Here is a 26,474-nt window from a genome sequence, read left to right as displayed (position 1 = left end):
TATCTCATTTTATTGTTTTCTATTCATATTTTTAACCTCTCTTGGACCCTTTGTCCTTTTATCCTTCTGCTGGTCTCCTTGAGACCTTTTCTACTCCTGGGGGAATTCTGCGTCTCTGCCTGGGTGCAGAATTCACGTCCCCTGCAGATTTCTTTGCTTCCCTGCAGAAAAAATGACTTTCTGATGGGGAAGCAAAGGGAAGCCACAAGAGCGGTCATACGCCCCTCCCCAGCAGCACGGGTGCATTGTTTTGGGCTTTTGGAATAGCTGGTGGAGAGGTAAATTACTGTGTGCGGAAGGGGCTGCTGATGCCCTGGCTGGTGGCTTCTGCCCTGAGCCAGGCTCAGCTGCTAGTCTCAGCTGGGCTGGGGAGGACAGGCCTTGCTCTTCCCCTGCAAAGGAGCGGCTGGGTCAGACCCACTCCCAAAAACCTCCCCTGGCTGCGGGAAGCTGTGCATCTCCCTCCTCCTCCTCCTCCTCCTCCCCCCGCTTCTTGTCCCCATTGCTCCTCAGCTGTGGAGGGAGGAGTCACTGTACGAGGAGCTGCCCCCTGGCTGCCCAAACCCTGGTGTATGGATCCCCCATACCCAGCCTCCCCCACTAAGCCTCACCCCCTGCACCCAGAACCCCTCCTTGAGACACCCACACCCAAATCCCACCCTGCCAAGCTCAACTCCCTGCACCTGGAGCCTCACCGCTGAGCCCCCCCCCACACCTCCACCCCTGCACTCAAAATCCCTGTACTCAAACTCCCACCCCAATGAGCCCCACTGTACCTGGACAACCCCCCCACACCAACACCCCCCGAGTCCCAACCACCTTCACCTGAACCCCCCCTTGCACATTGGACCTGGAACCCCCCAACGAGACCCTGTGCATCCAGATCCTCCCCACACCCATCCCCACTGAGCCCCAACCAGCTGCACCCCGACACCCACCCCAGCAAGCACCCACCCCACTCCCCCGAACACCCAGATCCCATCCCCACTGTGCCCCCCATACCCAGTCCCCTCTGTTAACCTCAACCACCTTCCCCTGGATCCCCTGCAGAATCCCATTGCCTCTGCACCCGGAACCCCCCCAATGAACCCCTGTGCATCCAGCTCCCCCCTGCACCCAGACTCCCCCACTGAGCTGTCCAGATTGCCTCACACAGAACCCTCTCCCCCCACAACAGCAACCCCCACACTAAGCCCCTCCTAAGCTGGGATGAGCCTGCCTACCCACACCTGGTGTTGAGGGGCAGGGCCAGACCCCAGGGGTATTTTGGGGGCAAGCCTGGCCCTTGTGCTGTGTCAGGGTCAGGTGCAGCCTCACCACTGAGTTCACATACCTGCACTTGGAATCCCCCAATGAGCCCCTGTGCGAGGGGGACTGCAGGGTGATCTCCCACCTCCATGCAGCCAGTGGCTTCTGCTCCCCCCTGCCATGCTGGAGCCTCCAAATTTATTTATTGACAAATAAAATTTGCAGAATTTTAAACTATGTGCAGAATTTTTATTTTTTTGGTGTAGAATTCCCTCAGGAGTATTTCTGTTCCCTTCTTTGACACGTTGTCCCCTCATACACTTTATTCTGGTTCCTATTAATCTTATCTCACTTTCTGGGGTCCCTGTTTCAATTAGCTCCTCAGAGACATGCATTGCTATCACTATTCCTTCTCCTGAACTTCCCCATTCTCCCTAGCTGTCATCCGAGTTCAGTACTGTGCTGCATCCCTCTTCCTGCTAGTGGAACATCACCCAAAACTTTCTTCTTGCGGTTTGAATAGAAGTGGAGCGGGAAACATATCGCTACTACACATATACACTTGTACAGATACAGAAAAGCGAATGATAGCCCCCCCAAGTGTATTGTGACTCCAGGAGACACAGAAGCCAACAGCTGTCAGTGGCTCCAATTCACAACCCAGCATTTCAGCACAGGTTAGATACTCGTCAAGGCTACGGTGCAATTGAACTGTGCAGTTCACCGACGGGTGGTTGAAGGCTGATCCTGGTGCTGTCACACTCATAGAGCGACCCCCACCCCCTCCGTCCTCCAGAGAGAAGCGGAGACTGCGGCACCCACAGAACAAAATCCCCCTGTGCCCATCTCCCCACAGGGCAGAGACGGACCCGCTTGGGGCAGGTTCACTCGGTCCCTGCCTCTCGGGGCTCGGGCCTGCTCCTATGGAAGTTGATGGCGAAGCGCTGGGACCGGGGGCAAACGAGATCACAACCACCCGCCGGGGCGGCTCCCAGCCCCGGGCAGCCCGAGCCCGGCCGGCACCAGTTTCCGGTGGGACGCTGTGCCTCGGCGTTTCCCTTCCCCCCGGCCTGCCGCTTCCTTAATCCCCGCCTGCCCGGTGCGCGTCTCCGGCCCGGCCTCCCCATGCAGTCCCGGCTTCTGTGCTTCAGCGGCGGCCCCGCAGCGCGGAGAGTCCGGCTCATTCTGCAGCAGGTGGTGCGGGGCCGCCTGGCTGCGGAGAGGCAGCTGCAGCCGGAGGTCAGGGCGCTGCACGGCTCGGGAGCCGCCGCAGGTAACTCCCCTCCCCCCCACGGGTTAATGGGACTGTGACTCCCACCCCAAACACTAGCCACTTCTACACCCCGTCAGTTCCCAGTGCCCCCAAACTCCAGCCCTTCATCAGCTCCCAGAGCCCCCAGACGCCAGCTCCCTCCACTAGGTTTACCATATTTCTACAAGCAAAAAAGAGGACGGGGGGAGGAGCCCCGCTCTAGCCCCGCCCCTGCCCCACTCCCTGATTGCCCCATCCACTCCCTCCCACTTCCCACCCCCTGATTGCCCCCCTCAGAGCCCCCAACCCCCCCCCGCTCCTTGTCCCCTGACTGCCCCCTCCTGAGAATGCCCTACGACCCTACCTGTCCCCTGACTGCCCCGACCCTTATCCACACCCCCACCCCATATTCACACCCCTGCCCCCAGACAGACCCCCAGGGACTCCCTATCCAACTGCTCCCTGCCCCCGACAGGACCCCCAAAACTCCTGACCCATCCAATCCCCTCTGCTACCTGCCTGCCTCGACCCCTCGCCACACCCCTGCCCCCGACAGCCCCCCAGAACCCCAGACCCATCTAACCCCCCCCACTCTCTGTCCCTGACTGTCCCAACCCCTCTCCACACCCTTGCCCCCTGACAGCCCCCCCCCCAAACTCCCGACCCATCCAACCCCCCCCTCCCTGTCCCCTGACCAGGGCCAGCTTTAAAGAGCCCAGGAATCGGGCTGCGCTCCGGCCGGGGTTGCGGGGCTTGGAGCTGGGCCGGAGGTGCTGGGGCCCGGGCCGGGACCGGGCCAGGGGTGCTGGGGCCCGGGCCGGGCCGGCGCTGCTGGGGCCCGGGCCGGGCCGGGGATGTTGGGGCCCGAGCTGGGCCGGAGCCGCTGGGGCAGCCGGGCGCCGCTCGGCCAGGGCCGCGCCACCCCGGAGCTCTCCTCCTTGCGCCCCCCCCGCCTCAGCTTACCTGCTGTTGCCTCCCGCTTGCCCCTGCTTCTTTTCAGACTTCCCGCGAAGATCTGATTCGCGGGAAGCAGGGGAGAGGGAGGAGCAGGGGGGCGGAGTGTTCAGGGGACAGGAGGAGGGGGAAGACAGCTGCAGGGCCGGGGGCGTGCTAAGGCTGCAGGGGATGCGGGGAGCCGAGAAGGGGCTTTGGCTGCCCAGCGGCGCTTTGCCGCTGCTTTTCTATCTATAAATATCCGACCGGGGGGAAATCCCGGACATTTTTAGATTTTTAAAAATCCCCCCCGGACGGCTATTTATAGACCGAAAAGCCGGACATGTCCGGGGAAATCCGGACATATGGTAGCCCTACCTCCACGCCCCTGATCCAACCATCAGCCCCACCATCTCCAAATTCCAGCCCCCTCCACACCTCATTGCCTGCAAAGCCAACTACCATCAGCCCCCACTGCCCCCAAACTCCAGCCCCTTCCATCCCCATCAGCCCCACTGCCTGCAAAGCCAACTACTATCAGCCCCCACTGTCCCTAAACTCCAGCCCCCCTCAACCCCCAAACTCCATTGCTCCACATCCCACCATCAGCCCCTACTGCCCCCAAATCCAATCACCATCAGCTTTCACTGTCCCCAAACTCCAGTCCCCTCCATGCCCCCATGTGCTCCCACTGACCCCAAATCCCACCACCATCCGCTCCCACTGACCCCAAATCCCAGCTCCCAGCTCAACCATAAACCCAAATTCTAGTCCCCCCCCATTCACCAATGTTGCCTCACTACCCCATATCCAACCACCATCAGCCTCTAATGCTACCTTTACACCTCACTATCAATCCCCATTACCCCCAAATCCAAGCCCCCAAATCTAATCCGCACCAGACCCTGCTGCTCCCAAAACCCAATCTCACCTGTCCAGATCCAGTTCTAATTCCCTCCCTGCCTCCCTCATCCCCAAACTCACTGGCTCCATGATTTTAATCTCTTCTCCTCACACACTGGTGGTATCTTCCATCTCATGCTAGGTGCGTTGGGTTTTGTTTTGGTGGATTTTACTTTAAAAATTTCTCAGAGTCTTGTATCGCTTTTTCCTGTCTGGAAAGTCAAAACAAAAGTAACTGGGGAATAGGAGCAGGACAGTTCCCTGCTCCTCTCCATCTAAACTCCACTGGGTGTATAGGCTTTGTAGTAAAGTTGGGAGATGTTGACACATTTTAGGGCAACAATTCACCAATTTTTCCATTCTGAGAAGCACCTCACGAGAGAAAAGGCTCCAAAACACTTGCCTTGTCTGTCCATTGCTTGTGTTTCAAAATGCTTCATTTTGTGGATCATCAGGAAGAGCTCTGCAGCCTATAGTTTGAGAACCACTCCTCTGGGACAGAGTAGTGATACTTGTATTGTTACATTGCATAGGATTAGCCACTTTACAAAGGCAGAACCACACTAAATTCAGGGGTCCGATGATACTATTTGCAGGACTGGACTTGTCTGTAGAATATACTCCTCCTACCTTGAGGCAATTTTACAGGTTTAAAAAATGGTCTCAGAACCTGTATATGTTCCCTTAAGCAGCACTATTAGGACATACAATTGACCTTGGTCCTGCATATATTGGGTGAGTGGGACCGTGTTCCTTGAACAATCCCAGAGTATCTTATAATGATGTTCAAAACATGTGATAACCTTGCACAAATTAGAACTGGCTCTTAAAACAATGACATACACCAACAGTAGGTGACATTTTTCTGGATGTGTGCCAAAGGAATCACAATTCCTAAATATAGAATGTATAATGACCAAGTATGAATTATGGAGCTAGAATCCTTTTGAGAGGTCCTGATGGTCTCTTAAATTTATGTACTTGTTTTAATTCTTACTTACAGCACTATTACTCAGATTTGCTGCTAGATAATGAGACAATCAGTCAAACAGGTTTGAGTTAATCAAGGCAGGAGCCAGTTTGAGGAATGAATATAATGAGGTCTTATAATATTCAGAGGATGTTTGAATAGGAAAAAATGTATAAAAGTGAGATTGAAAAGATTGGGATTTTTTACCGTAGAAAGGAGATGCATAAGAGGGGGCGTGATAAAAATTATATAAGTAATAGTATCGAGAAGATAGATTAGGAGCTTTAGTTCTCCCATCTCATAACTCAAGAACAAGAAGGTGTTCAATTAAATTAAAAGGTGGAAAATTCAAAACTGATAAAAGGAGGTACTTTTTCTCCCCTTGCATAATTAGTCTGTGAAACTTTTTAACCAAGTGCACGATTAGATTACAAAACTCTGTGCCACAGGATGACATTGAGGCCAAGAATTGAGAGAAATTCAAAGAGAGATGGGGTATGTCTATGGATAACTCCGTTCTTGTTATCAAAATTAATGATCATAGAATCATAGAATATCAGGGTTCGAAGGGACCTCAAGAGGTCACCTAGTCCAACCCCCTGCTCAAAGCAGGACCAATTCCCAACAAAATCATCCCAGCCAGGGCTTTGTCAAACCGGGCCTTAAAAACCTCCAAGGAAGGAGACTCCACCACCTCCCTAGGTAACGTATTCCAGTGCTTCACCACCCTCCTAGTGAAATAGTGTTTCCTAATATCCAACCTAGACCTCTCCCACTGCAACTTGAGACCATTGCTCCTTGTTCTGTCATCTGCCACCACTGAGAACAGCCGAGCTCCATCCTCTTTGGAACCCCCCTTCAGGTAGTTGAAGGCTGCTATCAAATCCCCCCTCATTCTTCTCTTCTGGAGACTAAACAATCCCAGTTCCCTCAGCCTCTCCTCATAAGTCATGTGCTCCAGACCCCTAATCATTTTTGTTGCCCTCCGCTGGACTCTTTCCAATTCTTCCACATCCTTCTTGTAGTGTGGGGCCCAAAACTGGACACAGTATTCCAGATGAGGCCTCACCAATGTCGAATAAAGGGGAGCGATCACGTTCCTCGATCTGCTGGCAATGCCCCTACTTATACAGCCCAAAATGCCATTAGCCTTCTTAGCAACAAGAGCACACTGTTGACTCATGTCCAGTTTCTCGTCCACTGTGACCCCTAGGTCTTTTTCTGCAGAACTGCTACCTAGCCATTCGGTCCCTAGTCTGTAGCAGTGCATGGGATTCTTCCGTCCTAAGTGCAGGACTCTGCACTTGTCCTTGTTGAACCTCATCAGGTTTTTTTTTTTTTTTGGCCCAATCCTTGGTGAATCCATGCTGACTGTTCCTGATCGCTTTCCTCTCCTCTAAGTGTTTCATAATTGATTCCTTGAGGACCTGCTCCATGATTTTTCCAGGGACTGAGGTGAGGCTGACTGGCCTGTAGTTCCCCGGATCCTCCTTCTTCCCTTTTTTATGATAATGTTGGAAGGAATAGTAAGCCTTGTGCCTCAGGGTTTGCACGTCCTCTGAAGCCACTGTCAGAGACCAGCTACTGGACTAGATGGATTTTGGATCTCATTCAGTAAGGCAATTCTTATGTTCCTATGAATTGTGAGATCTTGATATTAGGAATACTATTTATTGCCCATTCTCCTCCAGTGCACTCCATTCTCCTTAGGTCCTCCTCACATCCTCTTGCAGGACCCAGGTCTCCTATACCTTTGACAACTTCGGGTGTGCAGTCGGGTAACCTGCTCCTCCTCTTTTGCAACAATGGGTACTTTTGTTACCTTCTCCATGGGCTTTCAGGGGGCTTCCCCCACTAGGAGGTTTCTTGATATAGTGTTTCCTCTCTTTCCCTATGCAAAGAGAGATTTTTGGGAAGGTCTGGAAGCTGCAGCCAGCTAGGTAAGCAACAGTCAGTTTGGCTCCCTGATTGTCTGAAGCTGAGACACATCCCAGATACTGGTGTGGCGGTAGCTCTTCAGTATTGAAACAGAATGATTGCTGGTCACAGTTTTGTAAAATGTGAAGTGGGGGCACCCACCTCCCCCTAACTTCCTTTGCAGTAGGGAGTAGAGGCCTCCTGGCACCTTATGAAGAGCTGTGGAAGAACAGATGAAGGCAGCCAGTGACAGAGAGTTATGAAGAGTGGGGTGGGGAAGTCATAGAATTATGGGAAGAGAAAAGGGGTTACTAAAGCTTCATGGAAACACTTGTGAGAGATTTGCACTTGTGCAGCTCAAATGGGAGATCCTATTTTTTTCTAATTATTTGATTTCTTGAATAAAGTCCAAGAGTTGGTCCATTTGAGAATTTTTATATTCAGGCTGCATGTTCCAAGCCAGTAGAGTATAACAGTCTGTTACTTTTCTTCAGTGAAGTGGTGGCGATGAAAATTTTTAAAAAATTGTATTTACTTTGTTGGCTGAGCTTATGAGCAATGAAGTGTGCAGCCTTTTAGTTGGCTGAGCGAAATGAGGCCTACACTCAATTCGATGGCATTTCTCTGCTTGTGTGTCTGGGCATAAGTCTTGAACACCACAGCTGATCAATTCCAAAATTGCAGGATATGTTCTACACAAAAATGGGAAGAATCCTATTGATTTTTGGTGAAAACCAGAAATGGGTGGGAGAGAGACAGAGCTCTTGGTATTTGGTTAGCACACCCACAGCTTTAACCACATATGTTGTTGTCTAGAGAGTTTTAAAAAAAAAATGGCTGCCATCAACTTTTTCTTTTAACGCCTTCCAGTGTAACAACACACCCCATCTCAGCTCTGCCCATCGTTCCAAAAGTGTTTAAAATGTTGATAGCCTGAATGACTTATATCCCAGACGGAGAGAAAAGAAATAATTTTATAAATTCCAAATTAGGGGGGAAATGGAGGGCAGCAAGGACCCCCTTGTGTGTGTAAGGAGGTTGGCAACCCTCTAGATGTAAGCAGGCTAAGACGAGCAGTTACAAGGAAAATGGGGAAGACTGAGAGTTCCTGGCATATGGTGAAAGGGAGAATTTTTTGGGGTGCATACAGACCTTAGGCATGAGGATGGGAGTAGAGGAATTGCAGGGAGTCTCTGAAATAGAGGAGGAGGGTGGCACACAGGGAGTTTGTGGGGAAAATTGCAGGGATGCTTGTGTGTACAGCGAGCTCAGACCATGCAAGCTACAAAGTGTGCCACTCTGTTTTATTTGACTTTTGGAGGATTAGGATATAAGACAGGCTACATCTACACTGCACTTTCGTCGGTAAAACTTTTGTTGGTCAAGGGTGTGAAAAAACACACCCCAACCGACAAAAGTTTTACCGAGGAAAAGCGCTGCTGTGGACAGTGCTTTGTTGGCGGGAGATGCTCTCCTGCTGACAAGCTACCACCCCTCATTGGGGGTGGTTTTATTTTGTCAGCAGGAGACCTCTCCTGCAGACAAAGAGCAGCTACACTGCATACCTTACAGGGCACAGCTGTGCTGCTGTAAGGTGTGCAGTGTAGACATAGCCATGCACGCTCAGCAGACTATTAACGCTTAATAAACATGATTTCTTGGTCATTCTCTTTGAGTAAAATTCAGTACAGGCTGTGAGATTCAAAATCTGGTAATTGTTTTAAATTTAACTTCTAATATTTAGTAAATATTTAATTATAGCCACAGTTGTTTGTGGGTTTGTTTTGCAAATATTTTTTGGGTTAATACATAAACCTTGTTGTCCTGAAGTTGAACTTGTTTAGCCAATTCAAGCACTCTACAAGGACTCTTATTAAAAGTCACATAGGAATTGCCAGGGTGAATTTTGAAGGGTGTTTCAACTAGTTTTCAATAAAAGGAAGTTCTTTTTAATAAGTCTCTTTGATTTTCAGACATGGTTTATTTTCTTTTATTGTGTCACTGAAAATATACTAATGATCAATTATGCTTGATGTTTAAGCTCATTTAAAAATAGGTTGACAGCTTGGATATTCTACTTTGAACAAACTGTACTTTGAAAACCTTATTTTAGTATTGAAACACAAAGTTAATTTTCATATTACAGTACTGACAAGCCGGACAGCTTAGCACTGATAAAGCACACTAGTGGAAAGTGCCAGCTACCTAATTGGTGAACAGGACAATTCTTAAGTTCAGCCCAGTATATCATCCTTTTTGAGCCAGAACATTTTTGACCATTACATTCATGTTTTTACTGGAAAAACAAAGCAGCTCCCTCCACATCACTAAGATTCAGAGAATTCCCTCTCAATTGGGGGCCTCAGAGAACACAGCTGAAGGCCACTCATTTTTTGGTAGGAATTAATATTTTTGATAAAAATCTCTTGTAGCCAATTTACACAACACATTGTAAATACAGGGCAAAACTAAGGTATACACAATAAGTACAAAGTTTAATTATCCTAGTGTTAAAAATATTTAAACTGATTTATCACAAGAGGTGTACAATATATTAATTGAGCATTGTCAATCATTCCATACTAACAGTGCACACTATTTTCACAAATTGCCAAGAGGTATAATGCTTTCAAATTATAAAAAGCTCTGCTTTATGCTGGTTTCTTTAATCCCATAAATGATCATTAGGTGTCCAGGGAAGATTCCAATGCAGAAATAATATGCTCAGAAAGGGGGAGAAAAAGGAGTATAACAGTACTTGTTAGTTCTCCAAGAGAAGACACTTGATGTTTTGAAGCTCAGCTTGCTTTATCATTGGCTTTGTAATCAATCCTAGGGTAAATACAAATATATATTGTCTTTATTGACATTGTAGACTTTAACTAGTGAAGAAATGCATTAGTCCATAGCAGGTCACAGAAGAAAATCAAGCCTTAGCCAAAAAACATCAGAACTTCTGTGGTTCTAACACAGCTAATGTTGATTGGAAATTACATTATGTATTATGAAAACATTAGATGCTGAAAGTCAGCACTGTGTTTCCTTTAGGGTGACCAGATGTCCCGATTTTTGGGTCTTTTTCTTATATAGGCTCCTATTACCCCGCCACCCTCCGTCCTGATTTTTCACACTTGCTGTCTGGTCAACCTATTTTCCTTAGAGGGGAACCACATATTTTGTCCAGAAGGGTATTGGTTCTCACTTGAAGAAATGTTGCTAACTAAGGCAGGAGACTTTTTTGAAACTTTAGTAGAATTTCAACATAAGTACTCTTATTTGCTAACAAGTAACCCCCAACTCTGCAGACTGTTTAATGCAGTGGATATAGAGCTAACTTAATCAGTTAACCCCAAAAAAGGAAGCAGTGGAACAAACTTTTGCTTGTGATAGTATTTTCCTGGAACACGTAAATAAAAAAACAAAACAAAACACCCCTAGTACTCCCAAGACCACAGTTATCCTTCAGATGTGTATAGAATAGGCCTGCGAGCATGAATAAATTTATAACTAAAGACTACAATGCACAAGCCAAAATGCAAGCGCAGAACTGTTTAAATAAGTGTAAAATCATGTATTTAACTCAAAATACATGCTTGCTGTACTTTGTAATAATTTATTAAAAAAGGCTGAGGAAAAGGAAAAAACAAATTCTTAATAACAATACCATTACCCTTTTCAAGCTTAAATTGGATCTCTGAGGAGGAGTTGCCATTCTCTCTGCTACATGTCCTTTTGTAAAGGTGTTTTGTAAATGATATCCGTTGGAAGCATTTATTTTCCTTTCCTTCTCTCTATCATGAAATGAGGATCTAAAAATATATATACAGATGTAATTTAGCTGTTGAACTTTTCTCAAACAGATGTGGTATAATCACACAGAAATTAGTGTTAGCAGTGCATAACACCACAGTTTAAATGTGTTTGTGCTATTAGTTGAAGAGAGAAGATGAATATTTTATATAAGACTGAATTATAGATATTTTGAGATCACTTTTTCAGTATGGTAATCCTATAATTTCAGACCTAAAGAGTCCAAAAGAGAGAATTCTTAACCACCCAATAAGAATGTATTTCAAACCTCGCAGTGTCTCATTAGGGTGCCGATCCTGCAAAGACTGACATATGTGCTTGGAATTATTTATATGCATAATGTTACTGACTTCAATGGGACTGCTCACAGTGAGTAAGGTTATATACATGTGTACATCCTTGCAGATAAGAGTCTAAAATTATAGAGGGGATTCTTTGTTTTAAAATGGCCATTTTAAATCAATTTTATTTCTTTTGTTTTTCATGATGTGTTATTTCACCATAAAAAGTAGCTAATAGAAAAATGTAGGAAAAACTATTTTGTGCTACTTTTTTTTTAAATTGTGATTAAGATATAATCCAGTGTTTCTCAAACATTTGTATTGTTGACCCCTTTCACACAGCAAACCTATGTGTGCGACCCCCCCCTTATAAATTAAAAACACTTTTTTTGTATTTAACACTGTTATGAATGCTGGAGGCAAAGTGGGGTTTGGGGGTGGAGGCTAACAGCTCGTGACCCCCCATGTAATAACCTTGTGACCCCCGATGGGTCATGACCACCAGTTTGAGAATCCCTGATATAATCTATTTATCTGTCTTTATATATATGACTCATACCACTGTTGTGTATGAGAGTATGTCTACACTACGGAGACCATACTGGCATAGTTATGTTGCCGTAGCTATGCCAGCATAACCCCACAGTATAGATGCAGCCTATTGCAATGTAAGGGCTTTTTCTGTCCGTTTAGGAATGCCACCTCTCTGAATGATGACAGCAAGGTCAACAGAAGCATTCTTCTGTTGGCATAGGTTGGGATAGCTGTCAGTCAGGTTTGTGGATTTTCCATACCCCTGAGCAATGTAGCTATGTGAATCTAAATTTTAAGTGTAGATCAGGCCTTTGTATCTCTCAGTTTTTAAAAATAGATATAACAATAGCTCTTTATTCACCACTTGTAGGAAAATAATTTGATGGGGTGGAAAAAATATCAAAGTAATATATGAGCTTTTAAATGAGATGTAAATCTAGGTCTCCAATCCTGTGATTGTGATCCATGTGGGTGGACAGCTGCATGAAATTCTGTTATCATGTGGGGTTAGGCACGGGCTTGGTAGTATGACTGATAGACCTAATTCTTGACCACTTCTGATCATATGAAGAACCTATGATCAGCCTCGTCTACACTTAAAACTTAGGTCAACATATGTACAGCACTCCGGGGTGTGAAAAATCTAAACTCCAGAGTACCCCAGCTATGCTAACCCTAAACCGCCATGTTGTGGCAGTTAGGTCGACAGAAGAATGCTATTTACTGTCACTTGGATAGGTGGAGTTCCTACAGCAATGGAAAACCCCCTTCCAAAACTGTAGTCTGTGTCTGCACTATGGGGTTATACTATGGCTGCAGTAGCAACCATAGTGTAGACATGGATTTTGTCACTTCTTGTAGGAATAGGGGTGTATTAAATGTGTTATCCACTCTAAATAGCAGTTCTAGAAAAATAGAGGGTGTTAGTTTCCATGGGTTGTCACATTTTTATTAGCTAAATTATCTCAAGATAAGCAAATATCTTTATTTAGAAGCTCACTTACCAACACTTCTGCGGTGTCTGAATGAAGGTTAAAAATTGCACAGCTTCAGGAAAGTGCTACTGAGCTATTGTGTTAAGGTTCAGTTTTAAACTAGCACTCCCCCCCCCCCCCCCCCCCCCAAAAAAAAAAGCTGTCTGTTCAGCTGTGGTTTTCAGGACTTAATCTGTGCTCATTCTAGGGTCTGGCCTATACTAGGAATTTACATCGGTATAGGTATGTCTCTCAGGCATGTGAAAAATGCAGACCCGAGAGATGTAGCTATATCGACCTAACCCCCAGTGTAGATAGTGCTAGATCGATGGCACAATTCTTCCGTCAACCTAGCTACCGCCTCTCGGGGAGGCGGATTACCTATAGCGATGGGAGAATCCCTCCCATTGGCCTAGGTAGTGTCTACACTGAAGCGCTACAGTGACACAAGTGTGCCATTGTAGTATTTTAACTCCGTTTTGATGGGGGTAGTATAAGGAGACGGAAAGTTTGGAATTTTCATAATATAGGTTTGTAATTTTTAAAAAAACGTGTCTCAATAGAGGGAACCCTAGTAATATACTTGATGATGTTAGAAGGACAGGTGAGGTCCCTTTGTATATGTACCATAGAGATAAGCATGATAGAAGAACCTAGACTAGAGTTGCACACTGTGGTGTTTCTGTGGGCTGAGCTCATTGCACACACCAGGAGCTCCTTGCATTCCTCCATTTCCCCACAATTTGTAATTTGTAAAATTATTTATTTTCTTTCTGTCTGGGCGATAAGTCATTCAGGGCATCATCATTTTAAATTCCATTGCGATCATGAGCAGAGCTGAGATGGGGAGGAGGATGTAACCTGGACAATGTTAATGGATGTCATCAACTGGTTCTTTTTACAGAGCTGGCTAAATCTGATATGTTTTCTAACCAGATGCCAGGAGCTCTGTATGTCCCCTACTTCCACCTTCCTGTTTTCCCCAAATGGGCACTGTACGGGCCTGATTTTAATGGAATTTCAGGCTTTTCTGATTTTCTGATTTACATTAAAATCAATAGGCTCTGCACTTTGATACCTAGAACAGTCCATGACAGGATGTGTTTTTCAGAATATATCATGTTACAGAAAGACAGACAAACAGAGAAATGCCATCGAGTTGAGTGTAAGGCCTTGCTTTGCTTGGCGAATATAATAGGTAGCCTAAAAAACTGCTGTAGTTTCTATTGTATGCAGTGTAGTTGTAGCTGTGTCAGTTCCAGGATATTAGAGAGACAAAGTGGTCGAAGTAATTTCTTTTATTGGACCAACTTCTGTTGGTGAGAAAATGGTCAAATAAAAGTAGTTTCTATTGTGATCCTAAAGCTTATAGTGTCTTATTTTTTGTATTCAAAAAACATCAAAAATAGAAGGGAAATTGCTTTGGTTTTGGTTTTCTTTCTTCTTTTTTTTTTTACTTGTCTGCTCTTTGTCCTTTCAGCCCATGTCTCATTCCTTCTGTATTTTGAACGAATCATGTGTATAGGGGAGAGAGACAGTATGTTTACAACTTGAATGTAAATAATTTAAGCTATAAGCTAATTAGTCATATACACTTGTTTTGTCGCTCGTTGGCGGGGGGAAGGCGAGAAAACAAATTGACACTAAATTCCTGAGGCAGACATTCAGACAAATCTGTTGTAAGAGGAATTTTAGCATTTAAGAAGATGACCTGAAGAAGGGGGTTGTGGAGCTTCAGGCAAGCAATGGACCCCTCGGGACCCTTGCTGAAATTTCAGATGTCTTCCAGCCTGCTCAGCATCCTACTTGGTTCCAGCCTGCTCAGCCCTTCATTATCACCCCAGTGAGCAAGGGACGTTAGAGCTGCAGACACATAAGGGGAGTGGGAGGGGAGCTTTGGTGCAGTTTTCAGCCCTGAAGTGCTGGCTTACTACATTTTTTTTATAGCAGCCTACGGAGAGAGTAAGTTTTAAAGGGATCCTGAGCTTAAAGGTACAATGACCATCAACTAGCCACAGGGGAAGACTGACCTATTATATTGATGTAAGTGGAGTTACTGTAGGAAACACTGCATATGTTGTTTGTCGATACAGTGCTTCTTATAGACTGTTAAAGGGTATTAAATAATGAATGTTAGATTTGTTCAAGCATTTCTTAGGAGCTAGGATTCAGGAAACAGCAAGAGGAATATGGTATTAAAATACAGTAGGATGAAAGGATGCTACAAAATGTCATAATTCAGACACATTACATTACTATTGATCCAGAAATGAAGAGTGTAAGGAGAAGTAGCTAATGTGGTTTTTTGAGGGATTGGCCAAGGACTGGAAGTTGATATTAAAATACAAATCTGTACTGGAAATGGAAAATTGACAAGTGCAACTTAACAAGAATACAGCCAATTAAGGGGTGCTGGGAAAAGATAAAGGCAGCAAAGTTCGAGAATGAGCTAATGCTAGTTGAGAGAGTCAAGGGGAATAATTAGGGTTTTAGAATTTATCAGGGAAAACTTGTAAGGCCTGAGAGAAAGTCCATTAATAAGGACTAGCTTATGGGTTTGCCACAGACCCTGGGTAAATGGCAGTACAGCTAGGTGTTGCCCAAGGAGAACCTCGGATGTCACAAAATGGTCCCTAATTCCTCTCTTGCTTCAAGGAGGAAGTAATCTGTGCCAGCTCTATACCTGGTCCAAATACTTTCCCCTCTATGCTAGCTCAGTTGTGCTGGCTGGTGAATTTGTGGGGGTATAAGAGGTATAGTGAAGGCTTCACCCACTTCCCTTCCCACCCACCTGTGCAAGAACGGGAGAAGTGGCTCTGTGGAGTCTGCTCTCATTCGTCCATGCTGTGATATTTTTATGTCTCCTAATTCCGCTGCATACTGTGGTCCCTAATGGTGCTTAAAATAAGGAAGGATGTGTCTGTATCAAATAGGCACAAAACATCTGAAGTAGTGAACTTTTTAAAATGTTTTTTAAAAAAAACGACCTCCTAAAAATACTGTTTGAACTAGAAAAAGGTTGGTGGGAAAAATCACCTAGTCAAAAAAGGAGGAGAAAGACCCTCTAAAATAATCATAGATAAGGGATACTTGAAAACCCTGAATATATACAATCCATGTCAGACATTTTGCATACATGTTAAAATAATGAGCTAACACATTTATTGAACCCTGTAGCCTCTTGTGAGCTGCTGAAAACAGGGAGCTGTGACCAGGATCCTTTTGAAGCACATGGGCTGAGCTGGGGATTCATGAGAGGGTTCTGGGTGCTAGCTCTGACTTGCAGGCCATATATTTGCCACCCCAATCTCTCAGAAAAATATAACCGTAAACTAAGCTACCAATTCTAAAACTTCACAAGAGCTGATAGGACTTAGTGTTTTGTGACATCTTAGGAAGACACCAGATTCTGCAGGTGTGCAACCATTGAGTTGATGGGGCACTGATTGAAATGAATGGGTCAGTTTTCACAGCTCAGAGCTATTGTTTCAGGTTGTCTACATACTCCGGAAAATCACCCCTCCATTAAGTTATGCTCATATCACATTTTCAAGGTTCTGCTGGATAGATTACATTAATAGTTCTGTATAATACATTAATAGTTCTGAAACTCAGCAGAGGCTGTTCCCTGAATGTGCAGTCATACCCTTCTTCACTTTTAGGCCTCCAGTGTCAGCATTATTGCAAGCACATGTATGTTTTTTAAAAAGTGTACAGTATATTTTAATATTTCTTCTTTTTTTTAGGGGATACTGTTACTATTGGAGATGTGTCATTTAAACTCAAAACGCCAAAGAGCCCAGAACTTGTGCCACTGAACTACAGTAAGAAACCTCTTTCTTTTGGCTAGTGAATGTATAATGTGTCTGGAATATTGGAGCCCAGTCTTACAAACCCTTACTCTCACGCAAGCAATATGTCTTAACTTATCCTTCAATATTTTAAAGAAGAAATATGTTTTGTAGATGGAGGCTAATTAAAATTGTAATGGGCATTCACCCTCCCCTGCCATTCCCCTTGAGAGAGAAGCTGGGGGGAATGAGAATGGAAATGGAAATGCTTTTTGTGGTGGGCCTGTTGCTGGTGCTAGGCGAGGCAGGCACTGCTGTGGTAGGACTGTGGTTGCATTAAAGTTTGGATTTTTAGATAATATGGTCTTACCTCATTCCTTCAGATACTCCTGATGTTACAGTACTTTCAGGATAAGTTACATACGTCCATTACTGTTAATATCTTAGATTAGTGTTTCTCAATCTTCTGAGGTTGGCAATCCCTTATTTGAAGTAAAACATTTTCACAACACTATTACACATTTACTGTAAAAGTCAAAGTACAAATGTATTGGTAACAATAAACCTATATAATTTAACTGTGTATATGAATAGAGAGGTTAATAGAGCGGATTTGACCTTGAAGGGTAAGGGTGTGTAGGGAGCAGGGAAGTGAGATTTCTTTGCTTTAGCTTGTAATAACTCTCAATGCCTTGTGACCCACCAACTGAGAAATACTGCTTTACATCATTTAAAATTCCTAAATATCTGATTTTACTTTACACCATTTGTGCTGTACTTTTACTTCTGCATTTCACCCAATTTTAACAATGAAAATGCACTAGTCCATTTCACTTTTGTTTAGTCAGTTTTCTCATGCACTAACACAAATGCTCTCATTTCAATAAGAACAAATTACAACATTTTAATTCTGTTAGGTTTGGTAAATCTGTACGGGTATGTATTTATTTGCTGTAATCTAAATTTGAGGCCTGAATTATTGGATAGTGTCTCTTAGTTTTTGGCATAGAACTGGAAGGGACCTCGAGAGGTCATCTAGTCCAGTCCCCTGCATTCAAGGCAGGACTAAGGAGACCATCCCTGACAGCTGTTTGTCCAACCTGCTCTTAAAAATCCCCAGTGATGGAGATTCCACAACCTTTCTAGGCAATTTATTCCAGTGCTTAACCACTCTGACAGTTAGGAAGTTTTTCCTAATGTCCAACCTAAACTGCCCTTGCTGCAATTTAAGCCCATTGCTTCTTGTCCTATCCTCAGAGGTTACGAAGAACAATTTTTCTCCCTCCTCCTTGAAAACTGTTATCATGTCTCCTCTCAGTCTTCTCCTCTCCAGACTAAACAAGCCCAGTTTTTTTCAATCTTCCTTCATAGCTCATGTTTTCTAGACCTTTAATCATTTTTTTCTCTTCTCTGGACTTTCTCCAATTTTCCACATCTTTCCTGAAATGTGGTGCCCAGAACTGGACACAATACTCCAGCTGAGGCCTAATTAGCGCAGAGTAGAGCAGAAGAATTACTTCTTGTGTCTTGCTTACAATACTCCTGCTAATACATCCCAGAATGATATTTGCTTTTTTTGCAACAGTGTTACACCGTTGACTGATATTTACCTTGTGATCCACTATGACCCCCAGATCCCTTTCCGCAGTACTTCTTCCTGGGCCGTCATTTCCCATTTGGTATGTGTGCAACTGATTGTTCCTTCCTAAGTGGAGTACTGTGCATTGGTCCTTATTGAATTTCATCCTATTTACTTCAGACCATTTCTCCAGTTCGTCCAGATAATTTTGAATTTTAATCCTATCTTACAAAACACTTGCAACCCCTCCCAGGTTGGTATTGTCTGCAAACTTTATAAGTGTACTCTCTATGCCATTATCTAAATCATTGATGAAGATATTGAACAGAACCAGACCCAGAACCGATCCCTGTGGGACCCCACTCGTTATGCCCTTCCAGCATGACTATGAACCACTGATGACTACTTTCTGGGAATGGTTTTCCAACCAGTTATGCACCCACCTTATAGTAGCTCCATCTAGTTTGTTGATGAGAAGGTCATGCAAGACCGTATCAAAAGCCTTACTAAAGTCAAGATATACCACATCTACTGCTTCCCCCCTATCCACAAGGCTTGTTACTCTGTCAAAGAAAGCTCTCAGGTTGGTTTGACACGATTTGGTCTTGACAAATCCATGGTGACTGTTACTTATCACCTCATTATCTTATAGGTGTTTGCACATTGATTGCTTAATTATTTGCTCCATTATCTTTCCAGGTACAGAAGTTAAGCTGACTGGTCTGTAATTCCCTGGATTGTCCTTATTTCCCTTCTATAGATGGGCATTATATTTGCCCTTTTCCAGTCTTCTGGAATGTCTCCCGTCTTCTATGACTTTTCAAAGATAATTGGTAATGGCTCAGATATATCCTCAGTCAGCTCCTTGAATATATTAGGATGCATTTCATCAGGCTCTGGTGATTTGAAGACGTCTAACTTATCTAAGTAATTTTTGACTTGTTCTTTCCCTATTTTAGACTCTGATCCTACCTTATTTTCACTGGCATTCACTATGTTAGACGTCCAATCGCTACCAACCTTCTTGGTGAAAATTGAAACAAAGAAGTCATTAAGCACCTCTGCCATTTCCACATTTTCTGTTATTGGCTTTCCCCTCTGATTAACGGGTCTACTCTGTTCTTGGTCTTCCTCTTGCTTCTAATTTATTTGTAGAATGTTTTCTTGTTACCCTTTTTGTCCCTAGCTAGTTTGATCTCGTTTTATGCCTTGGCCATACTAATTTTGTACCTACATACTTGTTTATATTCATCCTTTGTAATTTGACCGAGTTTCCACTTTTTGTAGGACTCTTTTTTGAGTTTTAGATCACTGAAGATCTCCTGGTTAAGGCAGGGTGGTCTCTTGCCATACTTCCTATCTTTCCTACGCAGTGGGGTAGTTTGCTCTTATGCCCTTAATAATGTCTCTTTGCAGTTTTTCAAACTGTCTTCAATTGTTTTTCCCCTTAGACTTGCTTCCCATGGGATTTTACTTACCAACTCCCTGAGTTTGCTTAAGTCTGCCTTCTTGAAATTCATTGTCTTTATTGTGCTGTTCTCCCTCCTACCATTCCTTAGAATCGTGAACTGTACCATTCCATGATCACTTTCACCCAAGTTGCCTTCCACTTTCAAGTTCTCAACCAGTTCTTCCTTATTTGTCAAAATCAAATCTAGAACAGCTTACCCCCCAGTAGCGTTCTCCACCTTCTGAAATAAAAAATGGTCTCCAATACATTCCAAGAACTTATTGGATAATCTGTGCCCTGCTCTGTTATTTTCCCAACAGATGTCTGGGTAGTTGAAGTCCCCCATCACCACCAGCTCTTGTGCTTTGGATGATTTTGTTAGTAGTTTAAAAAAAGAGGACAAATATGAGGACATATGGTTAAGTTACAAGATTTGCTAAACATGTGAGCAAGACATACCAGCCAGATATCTAAGAAAGAGGATTCTCTGTACTATCTCAGAGCACTGGTCCACCCTGTCTGGTATCGTGTCTCCAGCTGTGGCTAAGCCCTGATGCTTCAGGGAAAACAACACCCTCGAATACTTTTGGCATATGGTGCATCAGGAAAAAAAATTCCATCCTGACCCGCACAGATGACTGGCTGAATCCCTGAAGCGTGAGATTTGATTATAGCCATTGTCTTAATGCAGAGATGCAAGTGTTATGAGCATGTCGAGGACATATAGAACTTCCTGTTTTCTCCATGGTCCATGAAGGGAAGGAATGAACAGGGGGTTCAAAAACCTCCCAGGGACCACCACCACTATCCAATCTGACCCTCCTCCCCAACATTCGGGCCACAAAATTTCTCCTAGAAACAGGATTAAGGCATGTCTTTTAGAAAGAGATCTCATCTCATTGTAAAGACCCCAAGTGATGGTGAGCCCCCCACCTCCCCAGTAAGCTGTTTCAATATTTTATCACCCTTACTTCTAGGAAATTGCATCTTATTTTGTGGTTGAATTTATCTAACTTCAATTTCCAACAACTGGAACTTGGTAGGCCTTTGTCAGCATGATTGAAAAGCCCCATACTATGAGATCTCATCAATATGTAAGTACCTATATACAATGATCAAGTCATCTCTCAGTCTTCGTCCTTGATGAGATGAATAGGTTGAGTCCTAAAGCCTCACCTCATAAGGCTGTTTTTTCAGCTCCTCTGTCATTTTTGTGGTCATCACTTCAACTCTCTTCAGTATTTCTGTCGGAAGACAGGATACTAGGATAGATGGACCTTTGGTCTGACCCAGCATGGTTGTTCTTATGTTTTTATTTCCACATCCTTCTTCACGTGCGGACAGCAGAACTGGACACAGTATTCTAATAGGCCCTGAAACTAGCACAGTCTCCCCCCAAGGTTCCCCAGCAGCTGTTGCTTCTTCCCCCAGAGTCCCACCAAAGGTGTTTAGCCTTCTGGTTTACAGTTTATCTTTTCAGGGGAACACCTTGCAGAAAGCCACCAGACACCCAGACGAATACACAATTTTAAAACAGCACTACTCATTACTTAAGTAGCATGATAGATACACAGATCTATACAAAATAATAAATACACCTCTATGTATTTCCCTGCCTCAGATTCCTCACCAATCTGGAGACTTGTTGGACTTGGGCAGAGCCCTGTGAGGTGTCCAGTATTTTTGCCTGCAGCTCATAGCTTCTCTTCAAAATCATGGAGCCTTTTCTAGCCCCACTAGCCTTCTCTAACCTTGACTAGTCCTGCAGTTAACACCCTCTCCCCACGACGAAAACCTGCCTAAACTTCCTGTGCCTCTTTCCAAAATACTGTTTTAAGTTTCTTCTAATTTTGCTATACTTAAACTGTTTGCGCTGAAATTTTCCAAGCCAGGTGTCTGCCTAAGACTGATTTTGTGTGTGTGTAAGTTTCAGCTATAATGGTTCAGCAATTTTCAAGAACAAGGCTAGGGAAAAACAAGTTGTTTGCCCAAGTTAAAAACATTCTTACGAGATTTAGTTCAGGCACCTCTCTGGGATAATGTAGTCAAATTTGGCAAATTTATAAGCCTCTGAAAAATCTCAGTTCACACATGCTCAGTACTGAGCCTGTTCCTTCCCCTCGCAACTCCTAAACACTGTTAGAGTTTGGCTGCTAAATTCACTGAAGATTCTATTTGTATTGAACGTGTTCCATCCCCAAGTAACTCCTACACGCTGACTGGACATGCTCTATCCCATGGCTATAGAGGCTGAGCAGGACTTCTGCTGCAATTGCTCCTCCTGACAGCAAGGGCCACTTGGTATGGGGCACACAAAGGTTCTTTAGGACATGGGGCAAAATCTGAAACTGAGGCCCCCAGTCCTTCCAAAAACATTACCACTCAGGGGAGGTTGATGGAGAGGCTGGAAAGCGAGCCTGCACTGTGCTCATCCCACAGCAACAGCTCTTGTCCTGGATTTGGCCCAGCAGACCCTCTATTTTGACAGAGGGGCCACCAGGCCAAATTCCAGTTAGTGGTGTTGCACCCAAGTGCACGTTGTTGTAGTGCCATGCAGGTTTGGCCTGGTGGCCCTTCTGTCACAATGAAGGGGCCACTGGGTGCATATTTCAGTAAGGGGTTCCTGCGTGATGCTAGGCAAATCAAGTAAACCAAAATTTTCATGGAGGTCACTGAGTACTTCATTTTCTGGGTGCCCAACTTGAGACACTGGGGGGTTTGGTTCGCAGAAGTGCTGAGCACTCAACTGCAAATGAGGTTAATGGGAGCTGTGCACTGAACATCTAAAGTGTTATAAAATGTAAGTACTCTGCATAATCGGGCCCTAAGCTTCTGAAGTTAAGCACCCAAAATTAGATGACACTTTTGAAAATGTTGGTCTGAATTTCTCTGCATTAGTTCCCCATGTGTAAAATAAGGACAATAATATCACCTTACCTCAGACAGGGTTTGAAGATAAATTCATTAATGTTTGTAAAGAACTAAATCCTGAAATGAAAACACCATAGAAAAGTCCCTAGACAAGTATAATTCTGTGTTCAGGATGTAGGCTTTGCATGGTGTATAGTAAATAATGCGTGGGGGACATACACTGAAGGGTGAGGACAAAAAATAAATATTGAATGGCTACTTAATCAGTGAGTACCATCCATCCTGAGGACTGATTGCACATGGATAAAATAGTACATTACCATGTAATTAATGATAGCATTATATGCATATGCACCCTCATTTTGGTATTTTCTAATTTGTGTGTGGTTGACTTTGTAACCTTACCATTCTTTTAATGTAATTTTCTTGTACGCAGTGTATATTGTAAAATCAGATTACCCAAAAAAGACTTTCCACATATTGGATTTTAAATGATTATAATTTAATATTTGTAAATACATCCGTAAGTCTGTCCAGTGGATGAGCATCTTGCAGATGAATAGCATACAGAAACCGAGTTGAACTTTCTGTAGCAGTATTCTACTAATAAATTAAAGTATTCATACATGGTCCCCTCTATTTACTTCACAATATAGTATAAGTAAAGCAGTAATTCCTACTGATGTTGACTGCAAAACAGAGCCATCTTGTAGCATTGATCTTTAAACAGAATTCCCTATTGAAGCTAACTAACAATTCTGCTTAAGTCTATGATATTACTAGGCCCATAAATGATTAATATGTGTGTGTTAATAGTGGGATTTACAGCAATAACTGCACTTAAGGTAACATAAGCTGTGTTTTTCAGGTAGTCATACATTTCTGAAACTTTCAGCTTGCAGGCTGAAATTGTCAAGGCTTTTTTCTGCTCAGGGTTTGTTTATTTGGTAGTTTGAGCAAAAAATTGTTCAGCCACCAGTGTTTAGGAGGAGAGTGAGGAAAAGTTATACTTTCTCCTTTAAATAGGATTCCCAGAATCACAAGGAAGTTGCAAAAAAATGTTGACCAGTTTAGAAATAAATAGTTGGATTAGAAATATCAGAAAGCAGATACTGATGTGTCAGAAGAAGAGGTGGTGGAGCAAACTGATAATTTAAAAAACATGAAATCCATAACAGTGGTTTACATCTAAGAATTCTGAAGGAGCTTAAGTATGAAATGGCCAATCTGCCTACACAACTATGCAATTTCTCTTTTAAAAATAGCCACTGTTCTTTTTCAAGTAGTGTCCCTGTAGTTGCTCCACTTCAGGTGTGCATGTGCCCTTTGCCTTTGGTCAGAGATTTTTAGTAGCAGTGCATGTGCCCTACACGTCCTCTTCATGTCCCATGTCAAGACTATATAGGGCTGTGCATGTTAAACACCCATAGTTCTGTCTCAACCGCCTTTGTCCAGTGACAGAATTTAGTGTGTGGATGTTTTTCTTTTTAGCATTAGAATATAGTATATAGTGTTAGTTCTTTAGTTAGTTTATAGGATACTTAGCAGTTTATAGTTGTTGGAATTGTTCTCCCATTTTCTTTTTTCCTCCTAAAAAAGAAAAAAAAAAGTTTTTTCCCCTATTCAGGGGTCAATTTTTTTTTTCTTGTGTCTGGGATGCTGGGTTCCCTGGGTTTTAAAATGTGCCTCTCCTGCCAAGTCAGGCATTGCTTGGGAAACTTGAATATCCCCTACAAGTGGAAGATTTACACTTCTCTTAAGGGAAGATCCCATAAAAACAGGAAAATTAAGTACAGGCTATTAATGATGGAGCAAACCTTAAGACCGGCTTCAGGCCCAGGTACGGAGAACCCTCCTGTACAGGAACCCCCCAGTTCTGTTAGTGCCCTGCCTACTTTAAGATCATGGTCACCGAGAGCTTCCACGTGAAGGCAGCATTGAGACCCCGGTCTTCGAAACTCTCTGTGAGTGAGGTTGCCTATAACCGCTCCATCAGTTCTGAACTTTCCACTCAAAGACTAAGGAAGGAGATAAGAGGAGCAGGACTAAGAGTTCCTCCTCAAAGAAGATCCAGTCCCTGGAGACTTCAGTCTCTGAAAGGAGCGCTGTTGAGGCTCTGACTACTTCAGGTACGGTAAAGCACTCTAAGATTTTCTCTCAGTTCTATATCTTGGCAGTAAAAGAATGGTACCAAAGATGACTACTACTATCATCAGAGCCCACAATAGCAAGAAAAACAGCCTCTTCGGACTCTGTGGTGCCATCGGTGTTTTCATCGGTGCTTCAGACAGTAACATCAGGAACAACCTCGGAGCCTATATCAAGTTCTGTTATGTTCCTGGTATCTCAAGAGTTCCGGTGCCCTAAAGTTCTCGTGGTACTGAACAAGCCTGCTTGCGACTTCCAGACACCTCTTAGTACCGAGATCTGCTGTGTCTCCAAGTGCGTATTTTGTATTGAAACTTACTGCTTTCTAAACTTCTACCATTCAGGGAGAAGGTTTGTCACCCCCTTTACAATATATGGAGGAGCACTCGGACTCAGACTTAGCTTTCTGTTCAAGGGTCTCCAGTTTATTCGAGGAGATGTTATTCCCCTCTGCAGATGAAAGAGAGGCAGCATAGAAGACCTCTGCCTGTTAATTCTTGGGAAGACCTGTGATGGCTACCTTCCTCCGTGCCTCATGATCCTCCTCATTTGCTTTATTGGAGCCCATAGATGATGTACTGCAAGTAGTTTTGAGGGGCTCTACTTGTGGTCTCCTTAGTTTTACACTATACCACTGTGCATGACTGCTTGATTAAGCTCAGCCACCCTTCCTTGCCTCCCAATGACTGGCTATTCAGCTCAGGCTCCATGCCCCTCCTTTATCCTTTTCATAGACTCAGATGGCAGTGGGGTGATGGCCCAGTGGGCTGGGTTTGCTGGAGGTTTTCCTAGATGATTGTCAAGGGCTCCTTGGCACACTCAACCAATCCTAGCCTATCTGTGTGTTGGGCTGCACCTTCTCTGGCTCTAAGGATATTTTGACTGAGGCAGAAGGAGCAGCCTCCTTCCTCCATCTTTAGTCTCTCCTGGGAAAGGAGCCAAAGAGCAATTCAAGTTCTTCTGATATCACAAGGTTTTCCCTCTGACCCCACCCATGCACTGTAGGCAGGGCTCATCATCCTTTTCTCTTGAATGTTCTATTGCATGTTATTGCTGAATGTATCCTGACAAACCATTGCATTTTCTTTTCTGTTTTTGCCAAGGCAGTTTGGGTTTCTACGTGATCTAGTATGTTATGTTGCTCCTTTGGGAGTGGATGTTATCTTGTTGGGGATACATTTCTTTGCCTGCCTGCATAAAGATGGTAGATATGAAGGAAAATGTATCTTCCAGAATTATGGAATTCACTGTAGCTGGAACAGAGAGACTTACCAGGAGAGACTGCCTGTAGTCTCTTTCAGTGGTGGCTTTCACTCTTTCTATGGGGGCAGGGTTGGTACACGCTGCAAATCCAAGCATTAGTGGGCTGGATTGTATCTTTGGCTGGGTAACCATTTTGATTTTGACATCTGCCATTTAGGAAGAACAAGCAGCGACAACCACCCTTTGCTGCAAAGACTGTATTTTAAGTGTTTTGGAGGATTCTCGGGCTCAGGCTTGACTGCTTAATTTATAAGCAATGCATGCACATTTTGTAAGGTGTCCGCCTGCTTCTCAAATAATACAATATAATATCATACACTTTCTTTCCACCAGCCTAGATACACAAGCGTAGCAACTTGTAATACTGTGTACTATTCCGTGTGAGCCTGATGGTCTTTTAGTGTATAACTTACAGAGTATACTGCAAACTCTTCTTTTACAACATCTTACAGACTCAAAATAAAAATATAGTGCCAGATCCTCAGCTGGTGTTAATCAGCTTACCTCCATTGAAGCCAATAGAGCTACACTGAATAATAGTGAACATTTT

The 26,474-nt window shown here is 43.9% G+C and overlaps 1 protein-coding gene across 3 annotated transcripts in view; it reads left to right on the top strand.

Annotated features, from left to right (window-relative positions):
• The window catches only part of VWA8 (von Willebrand factor A domain containing 8), a 300,653-nt gene that overhangs the window by 25,938 nt on the left and 248,241 nt on the right, over positions 1 to 26,474 (top strand). Inside the window, exons 1-2 of one of the 3 annotated variants that reach the window (XM_005301483.4) lie at positions 2,041 to 2,521; positions 16,569 to 16,646. In XM_005301483.4, the coding sequence (XP_005301540.3) occupies positions 2,182 to 2,521; positions 16,569 to 16,646 (418 nt within the window). In that variant the 5' untranslated portion in view covers positions 2,041 to 2,181. Of the gene's footprint in view, positions 1 to 2,040; positions 2,522 to 16,568; positions 16,647 to 26,474 lie in introns of those variants that run through there. The other 2 variants (XM_065581170.1, XM_065581171.1) reach the window with 2 other exon arrangements.

The sequence above is a fragment of the Chrysemys picta genome, chromosome 1, assembly GCF_011386835.1.
Source record: "Chrysemys picta bellii isolate R12L10 chromosome 1, ASM1138683v2, whole genome shotgun sequence".
NCBI lineage: Eukaryota > Metazoa > Chordata > Testudines > Emydidae > Chrysemys > Chrysemys picta.
Note: the sequence above shows the minus strand (reverse complement) of the source record. Positions and strands in the feature narration are given on the sequence as shown.